The sequence below is a fragment of the Pelodiscus sinensis genome, chromosome 12 (assembly GCF_049634645.1).
Source record: "Pelodiscus sinensis isolate JC-2024 chromosome 12, ASM4963464v1, whole genome shotgun sequence".
Taxonomy (NCBI): Eukaryota; Metazoa; Chordata; order Testudines; family Trionychidae; genus Pelodiscus; species Pelodiscus sinensis.
Genome location: NC_134722.1, coordinates 43,041,035 through 43,069,021, shown reverse-complemented (window position 1 = coordinate 43,069,021; position 27,987 = coordinate 43,041,035). Strand labels below are relative to the sequence as shown.

The following is a 27,987-nucleotide window of genomic DNA, read 5'->3' as shown; positions in this document are numbered from 1 at the left end:
GTGGAAGGAAGTGAGGGAGGAATGGGGTACGCGCCCCCGATGGGGAGGACTGGGCTGGCTCTGCGGGCTTCTCGGGGTGGAAGCTCTCCTGAAGCCCCTTGATTGACCCCCCCCCCCCCCGGATGGCAGCCTGCGGCAAGTGCAGCCGGGCTGATGGCCAAGTGCTGTGATGTGCCCAGTGTGGGCACTCAGGGCACTCCAAGCCAGGATTGCTTTGCAAGCGGGGAATCCCTGAGAACTGTCTGTCCGGGATGGGGGTCGGGTCCCTTTAAGCACAGCCCTCGGCTAGCCTGAGGCAGCATCTCCACACTCTAAGTCCTAATCTGATGCCCTGCCGGCACTGCTTCCTCATTTCTGAAGCTCGGTTTGTCTTGGGCCCAAGACTCCTGCAGGAACGCTGCATGCGGAGACCCTGAACACCCCCCGCTCCTCTCCTGAGGGTCAGTGGCGCTGCCCCAGTAAGAGTGGTGGTCGGGTACGAAGGGGGCAGAGCTCTCTCAGGGCCAGTCCCCGGCTGTGGACCCCTCCCCTCTTGGAATACCCCTGGGAAACACATTAGTCACTGTGTGTGTTTGTTCAGATACCATGGTGAAGGGTGCTGTGTCAAAACCTGCATGTAAATAAAGGAGTGGTTTATACTCAGTGTCATTACACAAGCACTAGGGGTCACCAAATGCAGTTAGTAGGCAGCCGGTTTGAAACAAACAAAAGCAAGTATTTCCCTCACATAACATGCGGTCAACCTGTGGAACTCCTTGCCAGAGGATGTTGTGAAGGCCGGGTCTTTAACAGGGTTCAAAAAAGAGTCAGATAACTCCATTGATCCATCAATGGCTAGTAGACAGGATGGGCAGGGGTGGTGCCCGTAGCCTCTGTTTGTCAGAAGCTTGAAATGGGTGACAGAGGAGAGATCCCGTGAACCTGTTCTGTTCATTCCCTCCAGGCAGCTGGCATTGGCCACTGATGGAAGACAGGACACTGGGCTAGGAAGACCTTTGATCTGACCCAGTGTGGCTGTTCTTACATTCTTAATGACCAAGGCAGCTTCAGGATCATATATATAGTAGCCCAGTGTTTGAGAGTCTGTATCGCCGAAATGCTGGCTGTTCCCTCCGGGGGCGCTGTTGCCTAAAATGCTGGCTGTTCCCTCTGGGCGGCCTGTGCTGCAAGGGGAACGTGGGGCCCAAACAGCCGCTTGCGCTGCCTGTTCCCCTGCGGCGGCCTGGCTGAGTGGTGCAGAAGTCAGTCATGCACGTCACCGCCCTGCCACCCCTTCACCTCCTGCGATGGCGCTCGGCTGATGTCTGTGCCACTTAGCCGGGCTGCCATGGGGGAGCCCAAATGGACACTTGCTCCCCGTGGCAGCCCAGCTGAATGGTGCAGAAATCGGCGGGAGGCGAGAGGGGCGGGGTGGTGACGTGCAGCGTGACAGTGGCTCCAAGCTCCGCCCCCTGACCGTGAATGTCACTGCCCCGCCCTCCTGTGCTGCTCGGCTGACTTCTGCACCGCTCAGCTAGGCTGCCGCATGGGAGCAAGCGGTGCAAGCGACCGTTTGGGCTCTGCGCCCCGCATGCAGCATGGGGAGTGCGGAGCCCAAACAGCCATTTGGGCTCTGTGATCCCTCGAGTGAGAGGCAGGACGGGGAGGAGAAGAGAAAGAGAGAGACAGAGAGAGAGGCAGGAGGCGGAGGAGAGCTGAGTGAGAGAGAGGGGGAGGCAGTAGGAGGAGGAGAGAGAGAGAGACGGAGCGATAGACCGGAGGCTCAGGAGAGAAGACCGACGTGGAGGAGAGACCTCAAAATCCCGTCTTATGACGGGCTAATTGGCTAGTGATATAATAGTCACTGACTTGAATCAGGCAGTTAAATGGCACTATCGCTCAGGAAGGATGGGGCTGTGCAAAGGATCTGGGGGAGGAAATATCCCCACTGGACATTAGGAGACACCTGATTAAATCAGTCAATCAAAGCGAGAATGCTGAACCTTGTGGTAACTTTAGTCCCTCTTATTCAGAGGCCCTTGAGGATCCTTGTCTCTGAGTGTGTCCTTTGCTGCAGAGGAAAGCAGTGAAAGCTTTTAAACATCGCCCCTTTCAAAACTCATCACAGTGACCCCTGGTCAGCATGTCCCACTCTCTGCACCTGTCGGGCACACGGCAAGCTAGGCATGTCCACAGCAGAAGAGTTTTGATCTCCCTGCGCTGGTATTCCGTCTCTAGCACCGGCGGCTTCAGCGAAAAGAGTCAACACACTCTGGCTCCCTCCCCCCGCATTGATTGTACAAACTGACAGGAGAGGTTAAAGGGTCTTCCTGACCTCAGATGATGATCAGTTAATATCCTGGAGGATGAGGACTGGTAGCAAGTGTAATGTGGGTCCTCTCTTGTACAACCACCCACGCTCAGCTCAGTCTGAGACTTCGTGTCTCTTGCTAGCAGAGAGCTTTTCAACCTCGACCAGCAAAAGGCACTTGGCGGTAGGTCGTCAGGTCACTAGAACAGACGTAAAGTGCGGGAAGCAAGAGGCTGGGAGTGGGGTGCAGGATGCGAGATCTCTTGTCTGGAAGGACCCTTGCAATGCCTGCGGATTATCCCCTCCAGATACCAGATCAGGATTAGGAACAATCCAAGAGCAGTCCGGAGAATCCATCCCAGAGTTTACAAGGAGCCCAGTGGCTGTTGGGACAAGAGTTTAAAGTGGGGCTGGGGAACCCAAGGCCCCAGGGCTGGATGTGGCCCCCAGCTTGCCTGAAGCCGGTCCCCTAGGCTTGGGGTTCCACCTCCGAGTGGGTAGCGTGTGCTGGGGCTCCAGCTCTCCCACCATCCCTCCGCAGGGCTGGAGCACACAAAATCTACTAGCCTGGGCCCCCCAAGGCTCTGGCGTGTGACGGGAATGTGGGGAATATCTTTCTCCTTCTCGGTCAGGGGCCGCCTCAGCGCGGTTCCCAATTGATTTGTCTGGGTCAGCAGCCCCTGACCCAAAAATGTTCCCCAGCCCTGGTTTAAAAGTGAGTCCTGGCCTGCACGACAGACCTATATCGCTACGACAGCATCCCTTGGGGTGTGAAAAATCCACACCTCTGAGCAACATCGTTACACTGACCCAGCCCCCGGTGTGGACACCTCTCGGGGAGGCTGGATTAACTATGCTGATGGGAGAATTGCTGAGTGCAAAGACAAGCCCTTAGTGCATGGAATAAAGCCAGGGTGCTTGGCTCTGCCCTAGCAGGCCATACAAACCCATGCCCTGTGGTCACAGACAGGTGCACCGTAGCCCTACCTTTCCTCTATGCAATAAATACACCATCCTGAGCAGCCCTCTCCTGGTCGCAGCCTGCTCCCTAGGGCACTGCCTCCCAGGCTGGACTGGATGCACCCCTTGTCCACACCCTGCACGTCATTGTACAAAATCTGCCTTGGGAGGTGTGATTTGAATTCCCTGCCCAATAATACGGTGCAATGCATGTAGCACCCTTACGGGTAAAGACAGGGAGCGAGGCTGGAGCCATTGCTGACATGTGGGCAAGTGGGGAATGAACAAGCCTGTTTCTCAAAGACACTGGACACGCTCTAGCCAGGTGTCGAAGCTGATGGCCAGTCACTGGGCAAGTGGCCATTGTGCGGCAAAGAAGAGGACCCAACCCCCCCTCAGAGGAAATGGCCCATCAATATTTCCTTCTTTTCCACCTAAGATGACAAAGGAAGTGTCCATGTGACGCTGGGAGAGATCCTGACCTGAACTGTGACCAGCCCTATTGCTGGAAGCATGTGGCCAAGGTTTTAACACCTTGTGCTGAGTTCAAACCTCTTACTTTGTAGTTAAATAATCTGAGTTTTCTGACTCCATAGGAATGTGTAAACTGGGCTGGGCGGTAACTCTCTTTCAAGGAGCACACCCTGGATACTGTCCCCTTACAGGATCTAAAGTCGCTGACCTGTGCAGGGAAGGGCCGGGCGCTGCAGAACACATTCTGGGACTGGGAGTCTCTGTGGGGGCCACCCCGCGAGAGGTAGCTGAAGCGGTCGGAAGCCAGGCTGGCTGAGCTCACTAGCTAGTTTCCTGCGAATGCAGAAGTGATGTGTTCTCTTTTCCAGTGCTGTTCCCGGGGGTCCTTCCTCTTGAGTTAAAATCAGACACATTTTGTGGAATCTCGCCCTGCTTCCTGGGTTGGTTTTTCTCGTGAACTCTGGGGAAATTCTCTGAACCATGGCTTGTGTGGGCTGCACGGACAGAATAAATTGCCTGGGGTGGCCGCTCAGATCTAACTTCCCAGCCATCAGGAGAAGAGCGGAGCAGAACAGAAAGCCCACTCCACTCCACACCATGATCAGCCTGAGGACAGCTCTGCTGGCCACCTTCCTCCTGGCCGTTTCGTATCGATATGCAACAGGTAAGTAGGACCCTTGGGACGGGAGCCGCGCTCAGCTCCTGAGCTGGTGTAACAGGAGAAGTTCCACTGAAATCTACGGCGCGATGTCCCTTTACATCGGCCAAGGTTCTAGCCCCGAGTGTCTGGAATTGCAGCAGGGGCTGTTGGGAGGGTTATGGAAACCACCCTGGAGACAACTGGAAAAGGCACAATTCAGTGCTGAACTGAGCCGGTCCCGCTCCCCACAGAGTCAATAGAAACTGCGCCCACTTCTGGCAGGGCTGGAGAGGGTTAAGTTTTTATTCCTTCTCTTTTCTAATGAGGTTTGTCGGTAAATAGGATCTGTGTTTAAGGGTTCATCTCCTCTTGCCACTAGTCCCCCATTTGATTGCCATAATCCTGCTGTCACCTTCTGATCATTCCCAGGTCAGGTAACTGTGACAGGACAGACTCAGAATTCTGACTTTCATAGAAGGGTCCTTAAGTACTAGAGAGTACAGGGAGAGAAAGCCAGACTAACACACACCAGCAGACACATTTCTGGCCTTATCATGTAATGGCGACAGATTATTTGTACCACTGCCCCCTACAGGATGGAATTAGAGTTATTCAACCATGTGCTAGGTGTTCCATACTGCTGACAGTTAATGGGGAGTCTTTTTTCGTTTAAGCAATACAAATCTGGGCTTTTTTTTTTTTTTTTTTGAAGTAGAAGCATCTGTCCCACATTTTCCAAAGTGACAAGTTAGTTTGGGTACCAGCAGTTCTGGGAACACAAAAGGAGACATTTTAAATAGGCCTAATTTTCAGATGACTGGTGCTCAGCAATTTCTGAAAATCAGGTCTCTTGAGGGCATGTCAGGTTGTGCACCCATAACCGGAGACACCTGAAATCATAAGGCACTTTGGAAAAGCCTGGCCAGAGCTGAGCTCTAACTTAGGGTAGCTATGAAATTAATTGTAGCCACAGTGCACCCCAGAGCGACACCAGGGAAGGACCCCATGGCAGGTGTGTTCCCAGCTACAGCTTTGTGCGGTCAGACACTCTGAAACTTAATTGTGCGTGGAACCTGCATGTTAACCTGTTAATCCCCATCTCTGGAAGGCAGTGGGGGGTGGGGGTGGGAGTGGGGGGATGGGGTTGAATATCAGCCACAGTTCTCAGTCTTAATGCAGTTTTCAGAGGCGACTGAAAGGGAGAGCAGAGACCTTGAGAAAGTCCAGGAACACAGAGTTTGGTATTCACCAGCTTTCTCTTCCACAGCGAGACCTGACACGCCCAAGGAATGCTGCTTTGATTATGTGACTGGCCCAATTCAGTTCACTAAACTGGTGGATTTCTACAGGACCTCCAGCGACTGCCACTTACAAGCTGTCGTGTAAGTAGCATCCATTCCCTCCAGGGCTGATTCTCCCGCTACCCCATTATGGTGCCCCTCACCAGCAAGTCAGAGAAGGTGTCAGCCTGAGATTCCAGCTGTCACATCAGGTCACAGAGATGATTGACGGCCATGAAGTCAGGCTCTGCCCCTATGTATGGGAGGTTTTCTTTATACACAGTGCAGGAGCGGGCAATCTCCAGGAGTGAGAAGGGCCATTAGGCTTGGGGCAGGGTGTTATAGGCGCAAATAGCCTAGCAGGATTGGAGAGGATGAGCTATCTGCATGAGCGGTGTCACACTTATGGATAATATTTTGTATTACAACTGAGCAAAAGGCCCCAGTGTAGATCAGGGCCCAAATTGCTGGGTGCGGTAGGGATGTATATAAATTACAGTCCAGGCACCAAAGAGTTTTCAGTCTAAATGGCAGACAAGGGTGCGGGAAACTGGTGCAAGAAAACGAAAGGGCAAGACGTTTCCAAATACCAATACAAAGGTGCCCCTCCTTACTGACTCCCTTGCTTTTCCGTTTGCAGGTTAGAGACCCATGCTGACCGCAAGGTCTGTGCTGATCCCTCAAAGCTTTGGGTGAAGAGAGCAATCAGCCGCTTGGAGGCAAAGAAGGAACAAAAATCACAGTCAGCGCATCGCAGATAAATGCTCCGCCCAAAGCCCCGGCAGAGCCTGCTACTTTCTGCAATCTCTGCTCATTTCTTCATTCCACCTACCTCACTGGACTGTTCTTGTGGCAACACTGACAGATGGACAAACAGCTCAGCTGTGAGAGCGCGAGCTAGCCGTGTGCATGTAGAGGACACTCTGGGCAGGACAGCCGCAGAGGTTGTTTCAGAATCTTCTTGTCCTTGCAAGAACAGCCACAAGCTGTTACAGGCGCACAGATATTAAAGCTTCATTGCTACCCTCTCAGTGTTGGTGACTGTTCATGATCCTCACGGGTTGGTATTAACGGCTCCTAGGGCTACAGTTTGTGGGTCTTTCAGTGAATCAGCAATCAGGAAGTGGGGACATAGGGGGGCAGAGGCGGGGGACTCCTTTCTGGTGACCTTCTAGCTTCTGTGGTGGGGCGGGAGGGGACACTCGTGCACAGCGAAGGAGGGCGGTAGAGGGCTGGCCCAGGGTAGGAATTTCTTTTATAAGGCACCACCCAATCAAAGGCAATTCCTCATGGCACATGGCAACTGGTTCCCTGCCCGAGAGGTGTTTGACGACGGGAAGCTCCAGAGCAGTGGGAGGCTGCCTGGCTTCCAGCTCCTCAGCTCTGGCACCTGCCTGCAAACATGGTGCCTCAGAGTTTAGCGCAATCTTTAGACAGGGCCGGGGATGTGTCCTCCCCACATGTGACTGCACTGCCACGGCCGGGCCATTTTCCTGATAGGTCTGTCCCGCAGGTTTCCCTCCCTGCCCTGCGGGAGTTACTCCACTGAACCCCTTGGCACCCCATATGCCTCCGCACAATGGAGGGGCTGCCATTTCTTTCCAGGAGGCTGCGTTGAGGTTTCGAGGGTTGGGAGTTCAGCGGAGCAGGGGGAAACCCCAGGTGTATAATCACAGCTGTAGGGTAGCAGGCTCCAGGATCCCTGGGTACAGCAGGGCCGGAACAAGCCATTTTGGTGCCCCGGACAGACAGTTTAATTGTGCCCCAGGTTGGAGGAGGGCGCATGCATGGCCCTGTCCAACTTGAGCCTCTGCCCCAGCACAGAGGCACTGAGAACCAGGCCCTAAGAATCGGTGGGAGCCCTGTAGCCCACAGCAACTTCCAAGGGATGTTATGCCTGCTTCAGCCTGGACAGCGACCGTGGAAACCTTCCGCCCTGGTGTAACCTGGTGCAACTCTGCTGGAGACACTTCGTGTGCTCACTTACAGCAGGGCCAATTGTGGCCAAGGAGCACACCGTGCCTTGGAGGCTGCTTTTTGCAACAGCAGCCAAATGACTGGTTGGAAAAAGCATCATCCTTTTTTTTAGCAATAGAGATGTAGCCGTGTCAGCCTGATCTGGCTGAAACACAAGAGAGGACTATGCAGCACTTTAAAGACTAACAAGATGGTTTATTAGATGATGAGCTTTCGTGGGTCAGACCCACTTCCTCAGATCAAATAGTGGAAGAAAATTGGCATGACTATATATCACCTCTGATCCAACTTTCTCGCTCCAATCCAACCTGACACCAAATCCCATCTTCCAACAAAATCCTCACAACCCTTCCTTTCCTCTTACTGCTCATCCCCTTTGCCAAGCATCACTCATCTCTTCCTTCCCCTGTGCTCCCGCCTTCTCCTCAAATTGGTTTTGACTCTCTCTCTGACAGTACATGACCAAGCATGAAACTGCAGACAAAACCTGATGGTAAATAAAAAGCCATCCATGAAAATCCTAGGAGGCAGCAAGAAACCAGCACAAGAGGAAATATGTGAGAGGAAAGGGGAAGTAACTTTGAGAAAGGGGGGGGGAGCAGAGAGACAGTGCGATCTGCGATCTCAACAGTAGCAGCAGCAGAGGGCTCTTAAGTTTTCACTGATGACCCAGGCTCAATAAGTGAACATTTTTGGAGAGAGAGAGAGAGAGAGAGATAGGAAACCTGAGAGTCAGCCCGTGGCACATAGAAGACCCTGTGTACTGTGTGGCTGCTGCAGAATTAGCCTCAAGGAAAGACTGCATCAGACAAGCCAACATGAGCCTCCAGCTGGCAAACGTCTTGCTGCCTCTGCTCTGTCTCCTTTGTCCGTGTATGGGTGAGTTTCCCCTTTGAGCGATGTGTTTTCATGGCTGGGTGAGGGTGAGGAGTCTCCCTGGCTGGCACTGGAAATGCTTCTGGAAGAAACCCAACAAGAAAACCCTTTCTCCCAGGAGACACACAGCAGCTCTGTAAGTGGGTGACCCCAATAGCACAGGGGGACCGGCAGAGTGAACGGTCGGAGCCAATAAGGCTCCTGGTTTGTTTGGCTTCGGGGCTTTTGCCTTTGTTTACACAGAGTGCAGAATTAGACTCTTGAGCCGCCCCAAGGTCCCCAATTTCTTGGTCCATTTAGGACTCCACCAAGATGAAAAAAAGCGCATGTCTTTGTATGAGAGCTGTTGGATTGTCTGTAGTGCGTCACCAGTGATGTAAATGAGCGAGATTAGAGATAAACACGTATAGTTCTCAGAGTCTGTTTCAGCAAAACCAACAAGGAGTCCGGTGGCACTTTAAAGTCTAACTATATACTGGGGTTATTACAGTATATGCTTTGGAAGCTAGAACTCACTTCCTCAGATGCTGAAGAGAACAAAAGAGAAAGAAGAACAAAGAGAGAAAAAATGTTTAGCTGTCTTTGTTTTTAAAGTTGGTGGCGTCGATGCATTGAAACAAGTTGTGCACAGTCAGTATCGCGGTTTCCCTTGCTTGGGTAGATCAGTTTCAAATTTGCATAGGCTCAAGGGTCTGTGTGTATGACGTGATTTCAGGATCACGGCCTTGTGATTTGCATGGCTCTTTCACTCAGCAACAAGCAAGGGACCATTTTTAAAAGTAAGCTAATGTGACTATAACCCCCAGAACTGATCGGAAGTGGGATGGTACTGGGGGGGGGAGGTGGGAAGGTGGTGGAGGGTGGGATGGTGGTGGAGGGGAATGGGACTTAGATGGTAATTTCCAAAAATATGTTAATTGTATCAGTTGCCCATTGACCAGATTTGAAGGTGACCATGTCTCTTTAAATCCAAGCAGCTGGAACGATGGGAACTGGGTTTTTGCTATTGCTTTGTTGGGCAGGACATGAGATACAATCTGATACAAGAAATATTCTAGAAACATCTGAATGCCATCTAAAATTGCAGAGTACATAATGCATTTTCAGCTGACAAATCTGTTTTAAGAGACAAAGCAAGTCAAAGGTTAATTACTATGGAATGAGGTTTATTCTGCAAAATGGGGCCTTCGCTTATCTGCGTATTTCTGCCTTGTGAAGTATTGGGTACCCTGGGACAGGTGGTGTCTGAATGTTCCTCTTCTGAGGGAAACTATCTGGGTTCTGAATAAGTCTTTTTGTGCAGTCCCCATTCAATAGGATTTCCTCCCATTCCCAAGCTCCCTGTGATGGGGGCAGTGGTGGATTTAGAGTTAGAGGGTTCTGTGCTCAGCTTCATTTTTGGGCCCCGCTGGGGACCCAGCCAAGGAAAAGAACATTCTTTCTTCCTACCCCTGCCATTTTTCAGTCTTTTTTCTTCATCCTCCTTCAGCTGTGCAATGGATGTAGCTGAAGTTGCGTCGCTTAATTCGACTTTTGCCCTATGGTGTAGATGCACCCAGAGACTAATATATATGGTGGCAAGTCTGGGATAAGCCTCCTGGGTCCTGGGTGTGCCTAGGAGGCTCGCAGTGTCCCTACCACTGCCCAGAAGGCCAGGCTACCCCCGCTTCAGGTGCACTTTTCATCATCGGCCAGTCAGGGGTCTGGAGGTCAGTCCCTCCGATAGTCCAAGGGTCTGTCTTTTCCTTGCTGGCAGCCCACCAGCCAGAAGGAGGGTTTGGGGAACCAAGTCCCCCTGACTCCGGGCTGCATGCGGATGTGCCTGCTTTGAAATGTACAAGAGTCCCCAGATGGGGGTTTTGTGCATTTCTAAGCAGAAGTGCCCTTATGGAGCCTGGGGTCAGTGGGGGACTCAGAGTCCCACCTCTGAGTCTGGGCTCCATGCTGCACTGCTGCTTTGAAATGCTGCGCTGGAACCCAGGATCAGCTGGGGACTCCCCAGCTGACCCCTGGCTCTATGTGCTTTGAAATGCCGCACTGGAGTGCGGGAGCAGCTGGGGAGGCCCCAGCTCACTCCAGGTTCCACAAAAATGCTGCAGGGAGTTAGTTGGAGTCCCCAACTGACCCTTGGCTCCACGCAGCACTGCCATATTGAAATGCTGCGGGCGGCATTTCAAAGGGGCAGCGCTGCATGGAACTCAGGTCAGCTCTGTATGACAGCAAGGGAGGGGGGAATCGACTAGTCCGTAGTATCTTTAGTTCTAATCAGCCTTCCCTCCAGGCTGACTTCAGATGAGATACAGGAGTCCCAGTGGCTGGGCCGCAGTCTCTGGAAGCCAACTCAGGGAACATAAACCTACCTACCCAACTACCTGCGTATCTGCCTCCTCCCAGGCTTCTGCAGCCCCCTGCCCTCGGGCTGCCACAATAACAGAGACACGAGCAGGGCTCGGCAAATGCACTTGCCCGCTCGCCCCTGGCGAGTAGATTTTACCAGCTGGTGAGCGCAGGGGCGGCTGGAGCCTGCACTACGGGGCGCGGCCCCATCGATCCGCCAGGCGGCGGTGGAGCACAGGCCGCCGGGGGGGGGGGGCGAGTCTCAGCGCTGGGCTGCCTGCGGGGTGAGGAGGCGGGGCGCGAGCCAGAGGGCGGGGCGCTGGGGGAACGCTGCGGGGCGTGGCGCAACCAGGCCCCGCCCCGCTCTGCCCCGCCCCGCCGGCTCCAGCCCCCTCGACTGCCCGGCTCCCTGCGGCCGCCCCGCGCCCCTTTGTCTCCACACCGCCCTGCTCCCCGGACCCTCCGCTCTCCCTCTTCCCTGCGCCGCCCTTGCACCCCGCACTCTGCTCCTATCCCTGCCCCCCAGCTCTGTGCTGCCCGTTCCCTGCACTGCCCCCAACCCCGATCCCTCTGCCCCCTCCCGTTCCCTGCATCCCGTTCCCCGCGTCTCCACTGCATCCTGCTCCCCCCCGATCCCTGCGCCCCTCTGGCTCTGTGCCTCCAGTTCCCCACGCCACCTCCATACCCCCCCTCCCACTGCTCCCTGCACCCCTCTGGCTCTGTGCTGTCCCTGCACCCTGCTCCCCTGTGGGTCGGGAGTGAGGGGTGCTTGTCCATAGGGAGGGGCTGGACAGGGCAGGGAAAAGGCTGCTGTGACGCAGCAGCGTGAAAGGGGGAGTTCACTTGAAGCGCCTTTGCCTTTCTGGAAAAATTGTCGAATTCACTAAGATATTCAAAAACAACAAATGGTCTGGTAGCACTTTAAAGACTAACAAAACATGTCGATGGGATCATGAACTTTTGTGGGCACAGCTGCTTCTTCAGATGACGTGTGCCCACGAAAGCTCATGATCCCATCGATATGGTTTGTTAGTCTTTAAAGGGCTCCCAGACCATTTGTTGTTTTCTAAGTTTATCCTGTACAGACGAACTCCGCTATCCCCTGAAGCTTACGATATTCAAGGCAGGATAAAAAAGTTACTGTTTCAATTTGACACTGATGTCTCATTATGTCCTTTTAGAGGGTAAGGTTCCATCGTCCACCTGAGCGCCCCCCTCACCTGCCCTGGGCTCTTTGCCCCTGGGCTGCTCTTCCTCCTCGCCCGCAGGCAGCAGCCACTCGCCAGCGGCAGCCAACAGCAGCGCAGCAGGACAGGGCAGGAGGACTCAGGGGAGGGGGCAGCGCAGCCACGCAGCCAGCTGCCGGCGAGAAGCGGCGCTTTCCCACTTCAAAGTGCGGCTTTTTCCTGCCGGCTGTGCAGCTTGCGGGCTCTCCAGCCCCCAGCCGCCCCTCCTACCGTGGGCAGCTGTGCCAGCCTCCTCCCCCAGGCACCCGCCACTCACTGGGTGGGGGCCAGCAGCAGGAACTCAGGCTGGAAGGCTTCAGAGGAGCAGGGGGTAGCTGCACAGGCGGTGGCTGGAGAGAAGTGGGGCTTTCCAGCTTCAAAGTGCCACTTTTCTCCAGCTGCCCCTTGCTCCTCGGAAGCCTTCCAGCCCCTGGCCGTGCTGCTCACTGCCTCCTGCTGGCCCTCCTGAGGCTGCAGCCTGCACGTGAGCCCCCCCCCCCGATGTCCTGCCCCTCCCCCCAGCCCTCTCTGCAGAGGGACTGTCCCCTGCCCACCCCCCAAGCAGCTTCCCCCTGTGCGGGGGATGGGGTGTGTGCTGGGCTGCCCGACACTGGGTGTCCCGTGTCACTAGAGGGACCCTGTGCCAGGGCACGGTAGGCTTCTTTGTAAAGCTGCCCCTGGATGGGGTGGCCTGGCTCAATTGCTCCTTCCACCCGCAGAGCTTGCCCTGGTGGGGGGGAGGAGGCCTCACAGGGCTCTCGTGCAAAAGGATAGACGTGCAGGGCTGGAAGTGCAGGGCTGTGGTGTTCAGCAAGCTCAGCCTCCTACGCTGAGTCAGGACCATCCAAAGCGAGACCAGTCCGACAGGTGCTTGTCTCCCCGGTTCCCAAAGACCCCTAGTTACAGGCATTGCACAGCCTCCCTAGGAAACCTGTTCCCCAGCTCAACCCCCTTCTCCTTAGGAAGCTTCCCTAATATCTACCCCAATCACCCTCGCTGACAATTAGCCCACTAAGGTCTTGTTCTACCTGCAGGGCCCCTGCAGAGCAATTGGCCACCGTCACCGTGACAACCGCCCTGAACAGATCTGAAGCCTGTTTTCAGGTCCCGGCTCAGCCTCCTTTTCTCAGATGAACATGCCCAGTTCTTTCCACCTTTCCTCACCCGGCGGGGTTTCCAAACCTTTGATCATTGTTGCTGCTCTCCCCCAGACTCTCTCCAATTTGTCTCACCCTTCCTGAAGCGCGGTGCCAGGCCTGAACACAGAACGCCAGCAGGGCCTACACTGGAGCTTAGTCGAGCTGGTGTTAGCTTCCCTTGCAGCTCTGCCATGCTGTTGGCTCTGGGACACAGCAGGGCCAGAGAGCAATGGGGATGCTAAAGGGGGATGTATAAGCCCTAAGATAATGCAGCCCTGGTTCCCTATAGACTAGGGAAACCCACCAGAGGCTAATAGATGCCCCTGTAGCCAGTTAAGGCTCTGTCAGGAACCTGATGTGATGCAGCAGGCTAATTAAGCCATGGCTCCTGGAGGCCAGTTGAAAGTAATTAAGGCCCCATGAGGAAGTTAAACCTCCCTCCCCCTTAGGCAGACAGGGTGGAGTGAGAAAGGCCTGGAGTTTGGAGGCATATTGGTGAGATTTGAGAGACTCCCTCCCCTAGCATCAAGGGCCGAGGGTAACGCTGCAGAGCGTGAGAGGGGCTGGGGCTTAGACTCCTTCCCTGCCACCTTCCTGGACCCCTCGGTGTCCCAAGAGCAGGGCAAAGGGGTGATGTCCTCGCCCCTGCCAAGAAAAGAGGGGGACCCACCACCCCCCCCACAAGCCTATGCTAGGCTGGGGAGGATGCTCAAGGAAATTGAGGCTCAGGTGATTTTTAGTGGGATTCTGCCTGTTCCTAGAGAAGGGCAACTAAGATGTGTCAGGATTATGATGATCAATAGATGGCTTAGGCAGTGGTGCTATAAGGAGGGTTTGGGATGTATGGTCACTGGGAGGCATTTATGGACAGAGGACTGTTCTCTAGGGATGGACTTCACCTAAGTAGGGAGGGAAATAGACTTCTAGGATGGAGGCTGGCTCAATTGATTAAGAGAGCTTTAAACTAGGAATTTGGGGGAGACGGTTGGGAGATGTCCAGGTAATCTCTACGCCAGATTTTAACACTGAGAGGGAGGAAAACGAAGTAAGAAAGGATATAGCTGGGGGTAGGAGAATGAACATGAGGAAGGGTGGGGTGGATACTAGTCTAATAGGTCATATTGGAGGTATAACGTCCGCGCCAAATTGGGTAAAGAATGTGAAAGAGGTGAAACAGCAAAAATTAAGATGTTTGTACACCAATGCGAGGAGCTTAAGTAACAAAAAGGAGGAATTAGAGCTATTGGTCCAGGAAGTGAAACCAGATATTATAGGAATAACAGAAACATGGTGGAATACTAGGCATGACTGGAGTACAGGTATTGAAGGGTATGTGCTGTTTAGGAAAGACAGAAATAAGGGTAAAGGGGGTGGAGTCGCATTGTATATCAAAGATGAGGTTGATTGTAAAGAAATAAAAAGTGATGGAATGGAGAAGACAGAGTCTGTTTGGGCAAAAATCACATTGGGGAAGAAAACTATCAGATCCTCCCCTGGGATAGTGCTTGGGGTGTGTTATAGACCACCAGGATCCAATTAGGATATGGATAGAGACCTCTTTAATGTTTTTAATTAAGTAAATACTCATGGAAACCGCGTCATCATGGGAGATTTCAATTTTCCAGATATAGACTGGAGAACAAGTGCTAGTAATAATAATAGAGCTCAGATTTTCCTAGATGTCATAGCTGAGGAATTCCTTCATCAAGTAGTTTCTGAACCAACAAGGGGGATGCTATTTTAGATTTGGTTTTGGTGAGTAGCGAGGACCTCATAGATGAAATGGTTGTAGGAGACAACCTTGGCTCGAGTGATCATGAGCTAATTCAGTTCAAATTAAATGGAAGGATAAACAAAAATAAATCTGAGACTGGGTTTTTGATTTCAAAAGGGCTAATTTTAATAAATTAAGGAAATTAGTTAGGGAAGTTGATTGGACTAAAGAAATTATGGACCTTAAAGTGGAGGAGGCCTGGAATTATTTTAAGTTAAAGTTGCAAAAGCTGTCAGAAGCCTGTATCCCTAGAAAAGGGAGGAAATTAATAGGCAGGTGTGTTAGACCAAGCTGGATGAGCAAGCATCTCATAGAGGTGATTAAGAAAAAGCAGAAAGCATATAAGGAGTGGAAAATGGGAGGAATCAGTAAAGAAAGCTACCTTATTGAGGTTAAAGCATGTAGGGACAAAGTGAGAAAGGCTAAAAGTCAGGTAGAGTTGGACCTTGCAAAGGGAATTAAAACCAATAGTAAAAGGTTTTATAGCCTTATAAATAGGAAAAAAATAAAAAAAAGGACCGCTAATTACTAAGGATGGAGTGGAGGTTAAGGATAATCTAGGAATGGCCCAATATTTGAACAAATATTTTGCTTCAGTCTTTAATGAGGCTAATGAAGAGCTTAGGGATAATGGTAACTTAACAAATGGGACTAAGGATGTGGAGGTAGATATTACCATATCCGAGGTAAAAGCCAAACTTGAACAGCTTAATGGGAGTAAATCGGGGGGCCCAGATAATCTTCATCCAAGAATATTAAAGGAACTGGCACATGAACTTGCAAGTCCATTAGCACAACTCTTTAATAAATCTCTAAACTCAGGAGAATTGCTAATATAGTTCCGATTTTTAAGAAAGGGAAAAAAAGCGACCCGGGTAACTATAGGCCTGTTAGTTTGACATCTGTAGTATGTAAGATCCTGGAAAAAATTTTGAAGGAGAAAGTAGTTAGAGACGTTGAGGCTAATGGCAATTGGGACAAATTACAACATGGTTTTACAAAAGATAGATCGTGCCAAACCAACCTGATCTCCTTTTTTGAGAAAGTAACAGATTTTTTAGATAAAGGAAATGCAGTGGATCTAATCTACCTCGACTTTAGTAAGGCATTTGATACAGTACCACATGGGGAATTATTGGTTAAATTGGAAATGATAGGGATTAATATGAAAGTTGAGAGGTGGATAAGCAACTGGTTAAAGGGGAGACTAGAGCGGGTCATATTGAAAGGTGAACTGTCAGGTTGGAGGAAGGTTACTAGCGGAGTTCCTCAGGGATCAGTTTTGGGGCCAATTTTATTTAATCTTTTTATTGCTGATCTTGGCACCAAAAGTGGAAGTGTCCTAATAAAATTTGCGGATGACACAAAGTTGGGAGCTATTGCCAATTCAGAAAAGGATCGGGATATCATACAGGAAAATCTGGATGATCTTGTAAATTGGAGTGATAGCAATAGGATGAAATTTAATAGCGAGAAGTGTAAGGTTATGCATTTAGGGATTAATAACAAGAATTTTAGTTATAAGCTGGGGACACATAAGTTGAAAGTAACGGAGGAGGAGAAGGACCTCGGAGTCCTGGTTGATTATAGAATGACTATGAGCTGCCATTGTGACATGGCCGTGAAAAAGGCAAATACGATCTTGGATGTATTAGGCGAGGTATTTCCAGTAGGGATAAGGGGGTGTTAGTGCCATTATACAAGGCGTTGGTGAGACCCCATTTGGAATACTGTGTGCAGTTCTGGTCTCCCATGTTTAAGAAGGATGAATTCAAACTGGAACAGGTACAAAGACGGGCCACTAGGATGATCCGAGGAATGGAAAACCTGTCTTATGAAAGGAGACTCAAGGAGCTTGGCTTGTTTACCTTAACCAAAAGAAGGCTGAGGGGGACATGATTGCACTCTTTAAATATATTAGAGGGATAAATACCAGGGAGGGAGAGGAATTATTTAAGTTTAATACCAATGTGGACACAAGAACAAATGGATATAAGCTGGCTAGTAGGAAGTTTAGACTTGAGATTAGACAAAGGTTTCTAACTATTAGAGGAGTGAGGTTCTGGAACGGCCTTCCAAGGGAAGTAGTGGGGGCAAAAGATCTATCTGGTTTCAAGACTAAACTAGATGGGTTTATGAAGGGGCTGGTTTGATGAGATAACATGATCTTGGTAACTAATTGACCATTCATTATCAGTGGGAAATAGGTCAATGGAGGGATGATAGGAGTTACTATAGAGAACTTTCTGGGGGTCTGGCTGGTGAGTCTTTCCCACATGCTCAGGGTTTAGCTGATCGCTATATTTGGGGTCAGGAAGGAATTTTCCTCCAGGGTAGATTGGCAGAGGCCCTGAAGGTTTTTCGCCTTCCTCTGTAGCATGAGGCACAGATCACAGCTGGAGGATTCTCTGCATCTTGGGGTCTTCAAAGTATTTGAAGGCTTCAATATCTGAGATACAGGTGAGAGGATTATTCTAGGAGGGGTGGGTGAGATTCTGTGGCCTGCACTGTGCAGGGGGGTCAGACCAGATGATCATAATGGTCCCTTCTGACCTTAAAGTCTATGAATCTATGAATCATTCTGCCCCAGGCCTATTTACTTTGTGGTCCACTAGAGCCTCCCCATTCTTGTCAGGTGCATGACTCCCCCCCGCCCCGCCCCCAGCCAGTTACACCACCACAGGGGGGGATATTTGATTTCTCCTGTCAGAGTGTGGCCCTTGGCACGTCAGTGAGTGTCTGCGCTCGTTCACTGAGCGACTTCCTGCCCCACGCTGCCCTGAGGAGCTTAACACTGCACCGTCGATTGTATGGCCTTGAATGTTTGGGCTAACTGAGCCTAGGAAAACTGAGGGGGCAAATGTCCAGACTTGGCAGCCTGGCTCTTCTACTTGCTTGCATAGGGCCTAGCACTATGTGGCCCTAACCCGCTGGTTGTCACTACAGCACAGGTAAAATGGGCCACCCCTTGACTTCCTTAGCTTCTGTCTCTTCATTCCTTGCTTGCTCCTGTCATGGGCCGAGCCCATACCCGCTACTGAGTGCAGTCCCTTCTCCGCCTGCCTGATGTGACCGTTAACCCTGCATCTCTAGGAAGGGCTGTTCTATATAGCACTGGGCACGTAGACACTGGGAGTGCCTGAGTGCCCTCCCCCCACTCCGCCCGCTCCAGCCTAGGACTTCCCAATGTCCCTCCTGTGAGAGTGCCTCATATTCAACTGGTGCCTCCCTATAGCATGTGTGTCTGTGTTGGGCGGGGAGGGGGCGGAGGGATCATTTAAAGGGCAGGTCATGAGTGTCCCCCCCGCCTCCCATGCCCAGCCTTGGGACACCTGCCCTCTCCCTGCCCCATGGTACTTGTGTGGGTGCGTTTTGGCCGACAGGACATCAGGCCTGGGTAGTATCATTACCAGAACACTCTGATGTTGGATGGTTCCATGCTCACGCGGCTGTGCTGTCTGCATGGATAACCAAGGGGAAAAGGGCGTGAAAAGACTGCTTGCCCTTGCTGTGAAACAACGGGGGGGAAGGGGTAGATGAGCACATTATGGGCCCAGAACCAGCTGCTGCAGTGTTGGTCCCAGAGTGCACTGGGAGCATAACCCAGAATGCAAAGGGGCGCAGGCACTATCAACGGTAGATACCCTCCTGGGGATGTGCTGCTTCGAACTATGTCCGGTTCCTGCAGACAGCGGGGACGTGCACCTTCGACTTCACAGCATCGGCTGCTAAAACGTGGACCGTAATAAATTCCACCTGATCTCGTAGTGTAGACGTGGCCCGAGTGCAGCTGGTGTGGCTGGCTGGAGCCAGGGTGGCAGGCTGGCTGATGGTGTCCCTAGGGCAGGCCTGTTCCAGTTGGCCAGTCTGAGCCCTCCCCACTCACTGCTCATGTCAGGACATTCAGCAGAGTTCGTGCGCGTGCACTTGGTTTCCTTTCAGAGACGCTTGCTTGCGGGTGCAGGCAGCACATGGAGACGCGCTCGCCCCCTCCCCCAAAGGGCACACAGCCACCAGCAGCCTGCCCCTTCCTGAGCGCCCCGCCCCGGGGGCTGGACTCGATGACCTGCTGAGGTCTCTGTCAGCCCTCGGGGTCTAGGAGTCTGACACGGAAACCTTTGGCAGCGGCTCATTGGCAAACCATTCTGCCTGATTTCATCCTTCTTCCTCTTGCAATAATTTCCAACAGTGACTCTGAACTTTGTGTTACAGGAGCCAGTCGAAGCTCCACGTCTGTCCTTGTGGTGAATCAGACACCCCCGTATATCCATGCAGTGGGAGGGTCAGAGTTCACCATCAGGTGTGCACTCAACATCAACCCTCCAATCGCATGGTTTGGTGCATGGAATAAAACCAGAAATAATGCATCTGAACAGGTGTCCAATGGAACCAATCAAATCATACTGGCAGATAAAGAAAAGATGATTTTTTCCCTCACTGTGAAGAAAGCCAATGTCACTGATTCTGGAACCTACGTATGCTGGGTTGGAACCAGAAAGGGGCTATTTCCTGGGAATGGAACCCAAGTGACCATTGATGGTAAGTACCCGCATTTCCCTGCCTGGTCTACAAACCCTTTCAGGGGAGCTCAGGACATGGGCCTGGTTCCAGAGATGGGGCGGATGGTGCTGGGTAAACTGGAGCAGCACAAGGTGTAAAGACAGAGCTGTGCGCAAAACAGGGGAAATTCTGTGGAATGCAAAATGGTCCCAGTTCTGCATCCCAGGGATTTCTGTGGGAGTTTTGGCTGCACAAGGAATCCAGGGTCAAGCTCTATCTAGTAAAAAAACTGCTTTAAGTTGGGATGTGAGGGCAGGTTTCTAACTGGCTGCAAGGCCTCATAGCAGGGGCACCACTCCATGAACTTTGGTAAATCATCGCGGGCCAGACATTTCTGCTGTATTAATGGAAGAAGTGCAGGGTCTGGGATGAAACTGGGAGCAGGAGGGAGCTCTGGGCTGGGGCAGAGTGTAGGGGTGCAGGGAGGGTGAGGGATTGGGGCTTTGAGAAGGTGTTTGGGTGTAGGAGGGGGTTCTGACCCGTGGCATGGGGGTTGGGTGCAGAAGGGGGTGCTCTGGGAGGTGCTCATACAGGCAGCTCCCGGCTGGTAGCCCATCAGGTGCTCAGGAAGGGGCAGGCTGCTGGTGTCTGTGTGCCCTTTGGGGGAGGGGGAGAACCGCCTGCACCCACAAGCACCGCCCCTGCAGCTCCCATTGGCTGGTTTAGGCTCCTAGGTGTCGTTAGGACGTGGTGTCAGGGACAGATGAGGATGTGGAGAAGGGGGCAGTTGATATAACTCGGTTTGCTTTTCCTTGCCGTTCCCCTGACAGTAAGGGAGCGATTGGAAAGTACTTGGATTCTGTGCCTGCCTCTCACTCCTGGCCGGTGAAGGGAGGGGGAAGAGGTGTGAATCACGGAATCCAAGGACTTTCCCCTCACTCCCTTATCTTCAGGGGACCGGGAAGAAAAGCAAGCTGCGTCCCAGTGCCCACGGCATCCGCCACCCTGCTCTCCCGACTCTCCGCCCTTGACTGGCAAAACCTAAAGCTCATGGCTGATGCCCCAGTGGCCTGTCAGCAGTTTGAGGGATCAGGCCATTTTCTAGTGCCCTCCAGAGGCTAGAGCAGGCCCAACGGGGAAGGATGTGGGGAACTTTAACTCCTGGTACCCAAGGTTGAGGTACAAAGTCCTTGTCAGAGGGGATTTCTGTAGACCAAAGCATCTGGAGTTACCGGAGGGGTATAGCTGGGGGAACCTTTGATTGGTCTGGGGCCGCTGACCCGCAGAAAAATCAGTGGGGTGGGAGGCAGCAGGGGCTGGAGTGCCAGTGCAGGCTCCCCAATGCTGGGGGGAGGAGCCCTGAGGGCTGGATCCAGGCAAGTCGGGGACGGCATCTGGCCCCTGGGCCTACGGTTCCCCACCCCTGCACTACACGCAGCAGAACAGTGTCGACATGCCTGATACTGCTCTGTATGGGAGCACGTGACAGAAGATCAGTTTATACCCTGAGTAAGCCGGGGAGATTACATCAGGCAGGTTTGCAAAGGGCGCTAGTGGCAGGATTGGAGAGATCCATTGGATACATCTGCCCCCGTTGACGGATTTCCCAATGAAGGCACCTTCCTCTGTGATTCTCTTTCTGCAGAAATGACCGGCCTGACGGTGACTCAAACCCCGGGCAGTGTCTATGCTGTAGAAGGCTCAGAGCTCACCATGGACTGTACATTCCAGATCGTCACTAGTCTCAGCACCATGTATGTGCGATGGTACCAGGCCGAGGGGCCGCAGAAGGAGCTGGTGAATGGGAGCGATGTGCTCACAGCTCTGCGTTTGGAAAGTGGCCTTGCCTCGCTCACTCTGAAGAACGTGAAGTCGTCTGACACAGGGCGCTACGTGTGCGAGGTGGGGAGCACAGCGAGGAATCTCTCTGGGACTGGAGCAGGGACCCACGTGACCATCCAGAGTAAGAGCTAGAACCTCCCCCCTGACCTGCGAGGGCGGGGCAATGTGGGTGAGTGAGTGCAGGGGCTCCCGGTCCCCGAGGGGTGCACTGAGCCTCCAGTTCCACCGTCAGAGGGAGCTGAGGATGCTCAATGCCTCCCAGAAGCACTAAGCTCCTGGCAAGATTGTCCCCCCTTAGCACGGGCACATGGGGTCACTGGGCCCATTTAGGTCTTTTCCAACCAAATGTTTCACTTGGTCGCAGGCTGCTCTCTAGTGCTTGTTCCTTGAGGAGGAGGGGACACTTAGCATAGACAAGGCCTAATTCACAGTCATGGACAGAGAACTCCAGAAAAAAATAGCATAAGGAAGTTACTGGGAGGAAGCAATGATTGTTATTGATCTGCAAGGGCCATGGAAAACTTGTCAATCTAAACAAGGGATTTTGTTTTACCTGGCATGATGAATAGGAGGAGTATTGGGCAGCACCAGTGACTAAAGGGTTAAGGTAGCTAGCAAGGGTGTAGGCAGGGGGCCAGAAGAACCAATGGGGACATAGTGCTGAAATGTAAAATCCTGCTGCTTTTCTCTTTGTGTGAGTTCTCAGGTAAGGGCTGGAGGGAGGAGATGCAGCAATCAGAATTACCATGCCTACAAGGAATATTGGGGATGGGAGTGAACTGGGCCTTGAAGTACGGATCAGCACAGATTGTGAGTACAGAGAGGAATGTATGTTTAGTCGTGATCAGGGTGTTTTTCTTTATTTTGGTTGTTTGGTTAAACGTCTCTGTGCGAGTCTCTGCCTTCCCTCCCCCATCCACTATCTAAGAGCATACCCAGAGATTTCCTCTGTGTTTCCACTTGTTTTACTCAGTTTCTCTGTAAGACCTAGAATCCAAGGATGCTTTCTCAAATATAGCTTTTTGTTTTGTTAATAAAATCACCTTTTTTAAGGCAATGACTTGAGTCTTGTGTCCTGGAAAGAAACAGGAGGTCTGTCTGCGCATGTGTGTCTGCCTGCCTCAGACTAAGAGGTCAGCTACTAGAGACTGTGGTTTGATTTCTCTTGGTTTTTCACTCTCTCTTGTAGTAAAGGAGTTTGAGGTACCCCCGGGAACAAGTCCAAGTGTTTTCTGCCTGGGTTCAAGGAGAAAGGGGTTTTCTTTTGTTTCACTTGGTGGTAGGAGCTACCCCTCCAAAAGTCAGTGAATTTGTGACTCTGGGGAGTTTGTGGAAGCAGAGCCTATAGAGGCAAGGTATCTGTGGTCTCTTGCGGGCCCCCACCTTCTGCACTCAGAGTGCCAGAGTGGGGAACCGCCCTGACACCTGGCAAAGAGCAGTGCTTGATTAAAGAGTGACTCTGTAAGAGTAATATTGAGGGGCTTGGACTTTATACCCTCCAATCTGAGAGCAGCAGAAGATCGCTGCGTAAGCTCGTCTTGTTCATCAACAGGTGATCCAACCCAAGGTATCACCTCACCCACCTTGTCTCCTGAGAGCAGATTTGTTCAGTTACACATCAAACGCTGATGGCCTGGACCCCAGATGGTAGAAATCACTCCTGCTCTTGACTGCCAGGGGCCATGCTGAGTCAGACCCATGGGAAATCTTTCAATGCTATGTGATCCAGAATAGATTCCAACACCTCCATTCTGTCATGACTCTGCAGAGCCTAAGATAAAACAGGAACTTGCCAATAAGGGCTCTAACTCCAGAGCACACAGTGAAAAACAATGCTTGATTGTGAAACCCTGTTTATATTGGACAGCCGGTAAGTAGCTCATTGAGGTCAATGGGGTTGTTTGCATGAATAAACTCTTCCCAGTGCAAGGAAGGACGGCACCAATTGGCCCATAGTGAGTGGGGTGCTATTTTTACAGTTGTTTTGCAGCATCACGTTTCCCGTAACCATGGGCGCGTCTAGACTACATGGCTCTGTCTACGGAGCCATGTAGATTTATTTGTTTGGCAAAGGGAAATGAAGCTGTGATTTGAATAATCACGGCTTCATTTAAATTTAAATGGCTGCCCCACTCTGCCAATCAGCTCTTTGTCGGCAGATCGGGGCAGTCTGGACACTCCCCTGTCGACATGAAAGCCCTTTATCGACCTCCCTGGTAAACCTCATCCTACGAGGCATAATGGGGAGGTCAATAAATGGCTTTCAGGTCGGCACGGGAGCATCCAGACTAGCGCGCTGAGCCGACAAACAGCTGATCAGCTGTTTGTCATCTCAGCGCGGCAGCCATTTAAATTTAAATGAAGCCACGATTATTTAAATCGCGGCTTCATTTCCCTTTGCTGATCAGCCTAATCTACATGACTCCATCGATGGAGCCATGTAGGTTAGATACACCCCATGTCATAAATCTTACCTGTGATGTGTCTACAGCTCTCATGCGAATAGCTAGGCACGGGCAATAGTTAGGAGAAAACTCATAGATGTTCTCCAGACGTGTTGTCTTTGCACCGTTCCCCAGATTTCAGCGAGACCTCCGAGTACATCTGCAGAGCAGCTGGGACGGTGCTGCCTAACTTGGGTAGTATATGTGCGCATGTGAGCTCTGCTCGAGATAGAGCGTCAAAAACCGTGTGGCACAAAGGTCTTCTCAGGCTAGCTGCCCGAGTCCACATCTGCCCAACCCCATGGGACGTACTTGGACGCCACAGCCACATGGCTATGTTTAGCATACGCACTGGAGTGGAGCTAGCACCTCTACATCTATTTCTCCGGGGAGCACCCTCCCATCTGCTTTGAAGGCCTGGCCTCCATGACCAGGGGCACCTATGTTAAAGCCTAGCGGGGCAGGAGGGGTGGGCGTTTGTTTGCATGGGAGCCATTGCTGGGGACAAGGATATGAACAGCTTAGCATTGGCACCCGCAGCCCAAGCTCACCTCATGCTGCCCCATCAGTGATGGCATCTCAGCCCTGACCAGGAGAGCCACCCTCCTCCGTGTCCTGTGTCCTGAGAGTGCCAATCAACAGCTGCCGCAGCAATCGCTTTGGTGACAAAGACGGGCCGCCAGGAGCTGGACCGAGACCAATTAGTTTCACAAATGCCACCACAGGCATTAGATGGAGGAGGTGGGGGAGTTTTTATTGGACCAGCTTTTGTGGGTGAGCAAAACCAGCTTTGGCGCTCACACAGAGCTCTTGTTCCCGTCTGGGAAATGGAAGAGTCACAGACGGAGCAGCTTGCTTAGCGTAAGGCGTTATCTCATGTCTCCAGGGACCCTTCGAGGCGAAGGGGCCCTTTAACTGCACTCCAGCCAGAGGCTGGGACCCGGGGAGAGGGTTGTTAGTGAGTTATCAATTGTTGTCATGAGCCATGAACCTCTATTCAGTCCGAGATTTTTTGTGTCTAGTGTAGCTGTAAATTTAAGCTCCCAGGCTAATCCTTGGAAAGCGCTGTGCAGATCTCCTTTAAGGCGGAGGGCTGGTCCATCACACTATGTCTGACTTCACTGTGCAAAGTCTGCACACGCTGGGGATGGTTTTGTCCTTTATTTGGTGAGCATGGCGGTTGCCTGGTTTTACCCACAGCGCAGCGGTTGCAGCATTTAGCGATGCCCTTCAGATCGGAACTGACGTCCCACAAGCAAGAGTCTCGGTGGAGTCCCCATCCACCCGGAGCCCCCTGGGGCTCTTGATTTAATAAGTGTTCTCAAGAATCTTTTGATTTCACATGCTTTTGCTAGGGACTTTCCCTCCCTTCTTACAGCACTTCCTTAGCCCTGCTGAGATTGTTCCTTGTTCTGGTTTGTTCCATGGATCGGCACTCTTCAGCTGAAGATTGCCCAATTTGGAGGCAGGCTTTGGAGGAGAAAGGCGATTGTTTGCAGCTTCATTACATCCAGAGCATGAGCTGATACTTATGGTGGTTTTTTTTTCTTTTTTGCTGTAGCACAACCCAAGGCACATGTGAAGTGCAAAAAGATATGTACGAAATTTTCAAAAAAAATACCCCAGGCACTGCTGAAGTCCTATATGAGGACAGAACCATCATGTCCTAAAGCTGCTGTCATGTAAGTATTTTCCCACCATGTGGTGTTTTTTAAATATTGAATTCAGAAAGGATTAATTGAATTTACAACTCTGAGAATAAATAGGTCACAATCCTACAAAGACCCTTGTTTTGGTGCAAAGCACATTCTGGAAACTGCCTACTGGACTCAAAAAAGATTAGGGTCTCATTGTGTTAAGTACTGTATATGTAACTGTCCCTGGGGGATTTGAACCTGAGATCTCTGTGTAGGAGCCTCGACAGCCTGAGCTATAAAGCCAGCGGGCTTTCAGCTTAGGCTGTCGTGCTCACTTGCTCTTATCACTCACTGTAAATGGTCAAAGCAACACTACATGGGACAGTGAACCACTCTAAGGCTATGTCTACACTACGAGGGGTTTCCGGGAGGTATCCCAGAAAAACTCTGCTGCATCTTGGGAACACATCTGCTCTTCCTCTTTTTTTTGCGGAATAGCAGATGCGCTTTTTTGGAATGCCTGTCTTCCTCAGTCCACAAGGAAGAAGGGCTGTTCCGAAAGAGAAGTCTTTTCCAAAATTAGGCCCAGTGTAGATGAGCCAAATTTTGGAAAAGCTTCTTCTGAAAAAATTACTGGAAAAAGGTTTGCGAATTGCGGAGTGCAATTTGCGTACCTTTTCCCGAGAAATCGTTGTATCTAGACTTAGGCTAAGTGTGGGGGGTACACATGCAGACTTAGTGAGGCTGTCCCTGCCTTGAACAGTTTGCAAGCTAAACAGACCAGGCCTGTAGCTGCTAAGTAATAAATAACGACCTGGCGGCAGTGAGGCCCAAGAATGAAGCCCCGTGACATTAGCAGCCATTTTATAAGCCTGACTGTGCTTTAGGAGTTACAGTCTGGCCATGCTCACATTCTACTTGGAGGCAAAATTCCCTCCAGTTTCAATGGGATCAGGATCCGACCCGATAGGTCATTACACTGTCAGCCCCTTAAACTTCATTTCAATGTCCTCAGGATATAATTGCGTCAACTGCTCCATTTAAAAATAATTACTTTGCCAGTGAACGGGAAAAGGAAAGTCTATCCTCAGGAAACGGTTCGTCAGATCAAAGGATGATTCAAACGCCCAACTGATTAGATCCCTATTGCCTGCATTTCTACCCACAAAAGATGGCTCTGTTTAACTTTCAGGCGGCAATGGGAAATTTAATTTCACTAGTTTCTGCCAGGGTGGCATGAGCTTCCCAGGTCTGCGATCATCCAGGCTTTGGATATTTATCAGCTTTTCCTTTCTGTTTCTGATGATTGTTGCCATTTCTGTTCTCCCTTCAGATTTGTGACACAGAAGTCTAAGGAGTTCTGTGCAGATCCAGAGGAGAGCTGGGTGCGGGAAGCAGTCCGACGGCTAGACACCGGCCGGCTTGCCTACAGGCCTTAAAGAGCAAGAATTGATGTTTCCATCTTAGCTGTACATAGCATAGCCTGACACGCTGCCAGTGTAAACCCCAGGTGTTCTATATCAGACGGCCTTCATCGGCCACAACTCCCTATGCTTGCTAGCTGAGATCTCACTATGGCACAAATAAGCACCTCAGCTCTCAGCCCCGTGGGCACATTGAAAGTGACATTGGGCAAGCTCACTCACACTCAGTAAACAGCTAGCAGAAGATCACTGGGAGTCCCACCTCAAGCTGAGTCTCACTGCAGACCTCCCGCCTCAGAGGTGCCCCAAAATCCCCCAGCTGGAGCCACGTCTGCCCTGATGTGAGGCATCTCAGGATCGGGATTCCCCGTGGCAGAAGAGGCGTAACCATTCCAAAGAGCCTTTTACTTCTTTACGCATTGCAATGCTGTCGCTTGCTAGAGTGTACACGGTGAAGTGTAGTAGCAGTGGAGTATGAACCTTAATAAGCTACATTATCCCTATCGGCTCTGTATTGAAGTGAATCCCATAATCTTGTTTGTCCTCGGGCATTGTTGGTTGACACAGGCCCCTCAGGATCCTTCCCCTCAAGCACCGTTTCTTCTGCAATTGTGCAAAAGAGGAAGCTTCCAAATTGATCTGTGCAACTCCGTTCTGTTTTGGCCTTCTTTCCATCTGACTGCCTCGCACAGCCCTGCCTCGCACAGCCCTGCCTCGTATAGCACTGCCTCGCACTGTCCTACTTTGTATAGCACTGCCTCGCACAGCCATGCCTCGTATAGCACTGCCTCGCACTGTCCTACTTTGTATAGCACTGCCTCGCACAGCCATGCCTTGCACAGCCCTGCCTCACACAGCACTGCCTCTCACAGTGCTGGTCCTTGGGATCCCTCTTGGAGATTTCACTGGTAAGGCAGAAAGAATTGGAGCTTAAGCTGGCTCTTCCAGCATCCCTCAGCTGACAAGCAAGATTATTCTGTGGAGAAGCATGTGACTTAGCCGGCAATTGCATCTTGTAGCTGCAGGTGCTATTAGGGAAGGGCCATAAGACGGAGAGGAGATTCCATGAAAATTGCTCTAACTCAGACTCCCTGCTGTGTAGACAGCACCAAAAGCTGAATGAAGCGACACAATGGATGCAATTCAAGTGCATCGCTTATTTCCACT

General features: G+C 51.6%; 2 protein-coding genes across 3 annotated transcripts in view; both read left to right on the top strand.

Moving 5' to 3' along the window:
* The first annotated feature begins 4,099 nt into the window (after nt 1-4,099).
* On the top strand, nt 4,100-6,666 carry LOC102444580 (C-C motif chemokine 17-like). Its single transcript, XM_075940712.1, has 3 exons — nt 4,100-4,388; nt 5,632-5,746; nt 6,285-6,666. The coding sequence occupies exons 1-3, from the start codon at nt 4,205-4,207 to the stop codon at nt 6,403-6,405; spliced, it is 420 nt and encodes a 139-aa protein (XP_075796827.1). The 5' UTR covers nt 4,100-4,204; the 3' UTR covers nt 6,406-6,666.
* Nucleotides 6,667-8,154: 1,488 nt separating this feature from the next.
* LOC102451923 (polymeric immunoglobulin receptor-like) overlaps nt 8,155-27,987 on the top strand; it is a 105,249-nt gene continuing 85,416 nt past the window's right edge. The window contains exons 1-2 of one of the 2 annotated variants that reach the window (XM_075940365.1): nt 8,155-8,500; nt 19,186-19,512. In XM_075940365.1, the coding sequence (XP_075796480.1) occupies nt 8,440-8,500; nt 19,186-19,512 (388 nt within the window). In that variant the 5' untranslated portion in view covers nt 8,155-8,439. The remainder of the gene's footprint in view (nt 8,501-19,185; nt 19,513-27,987) is intronic. The other variant, XM_075940367.1, reaches the window with a different exon arrangement.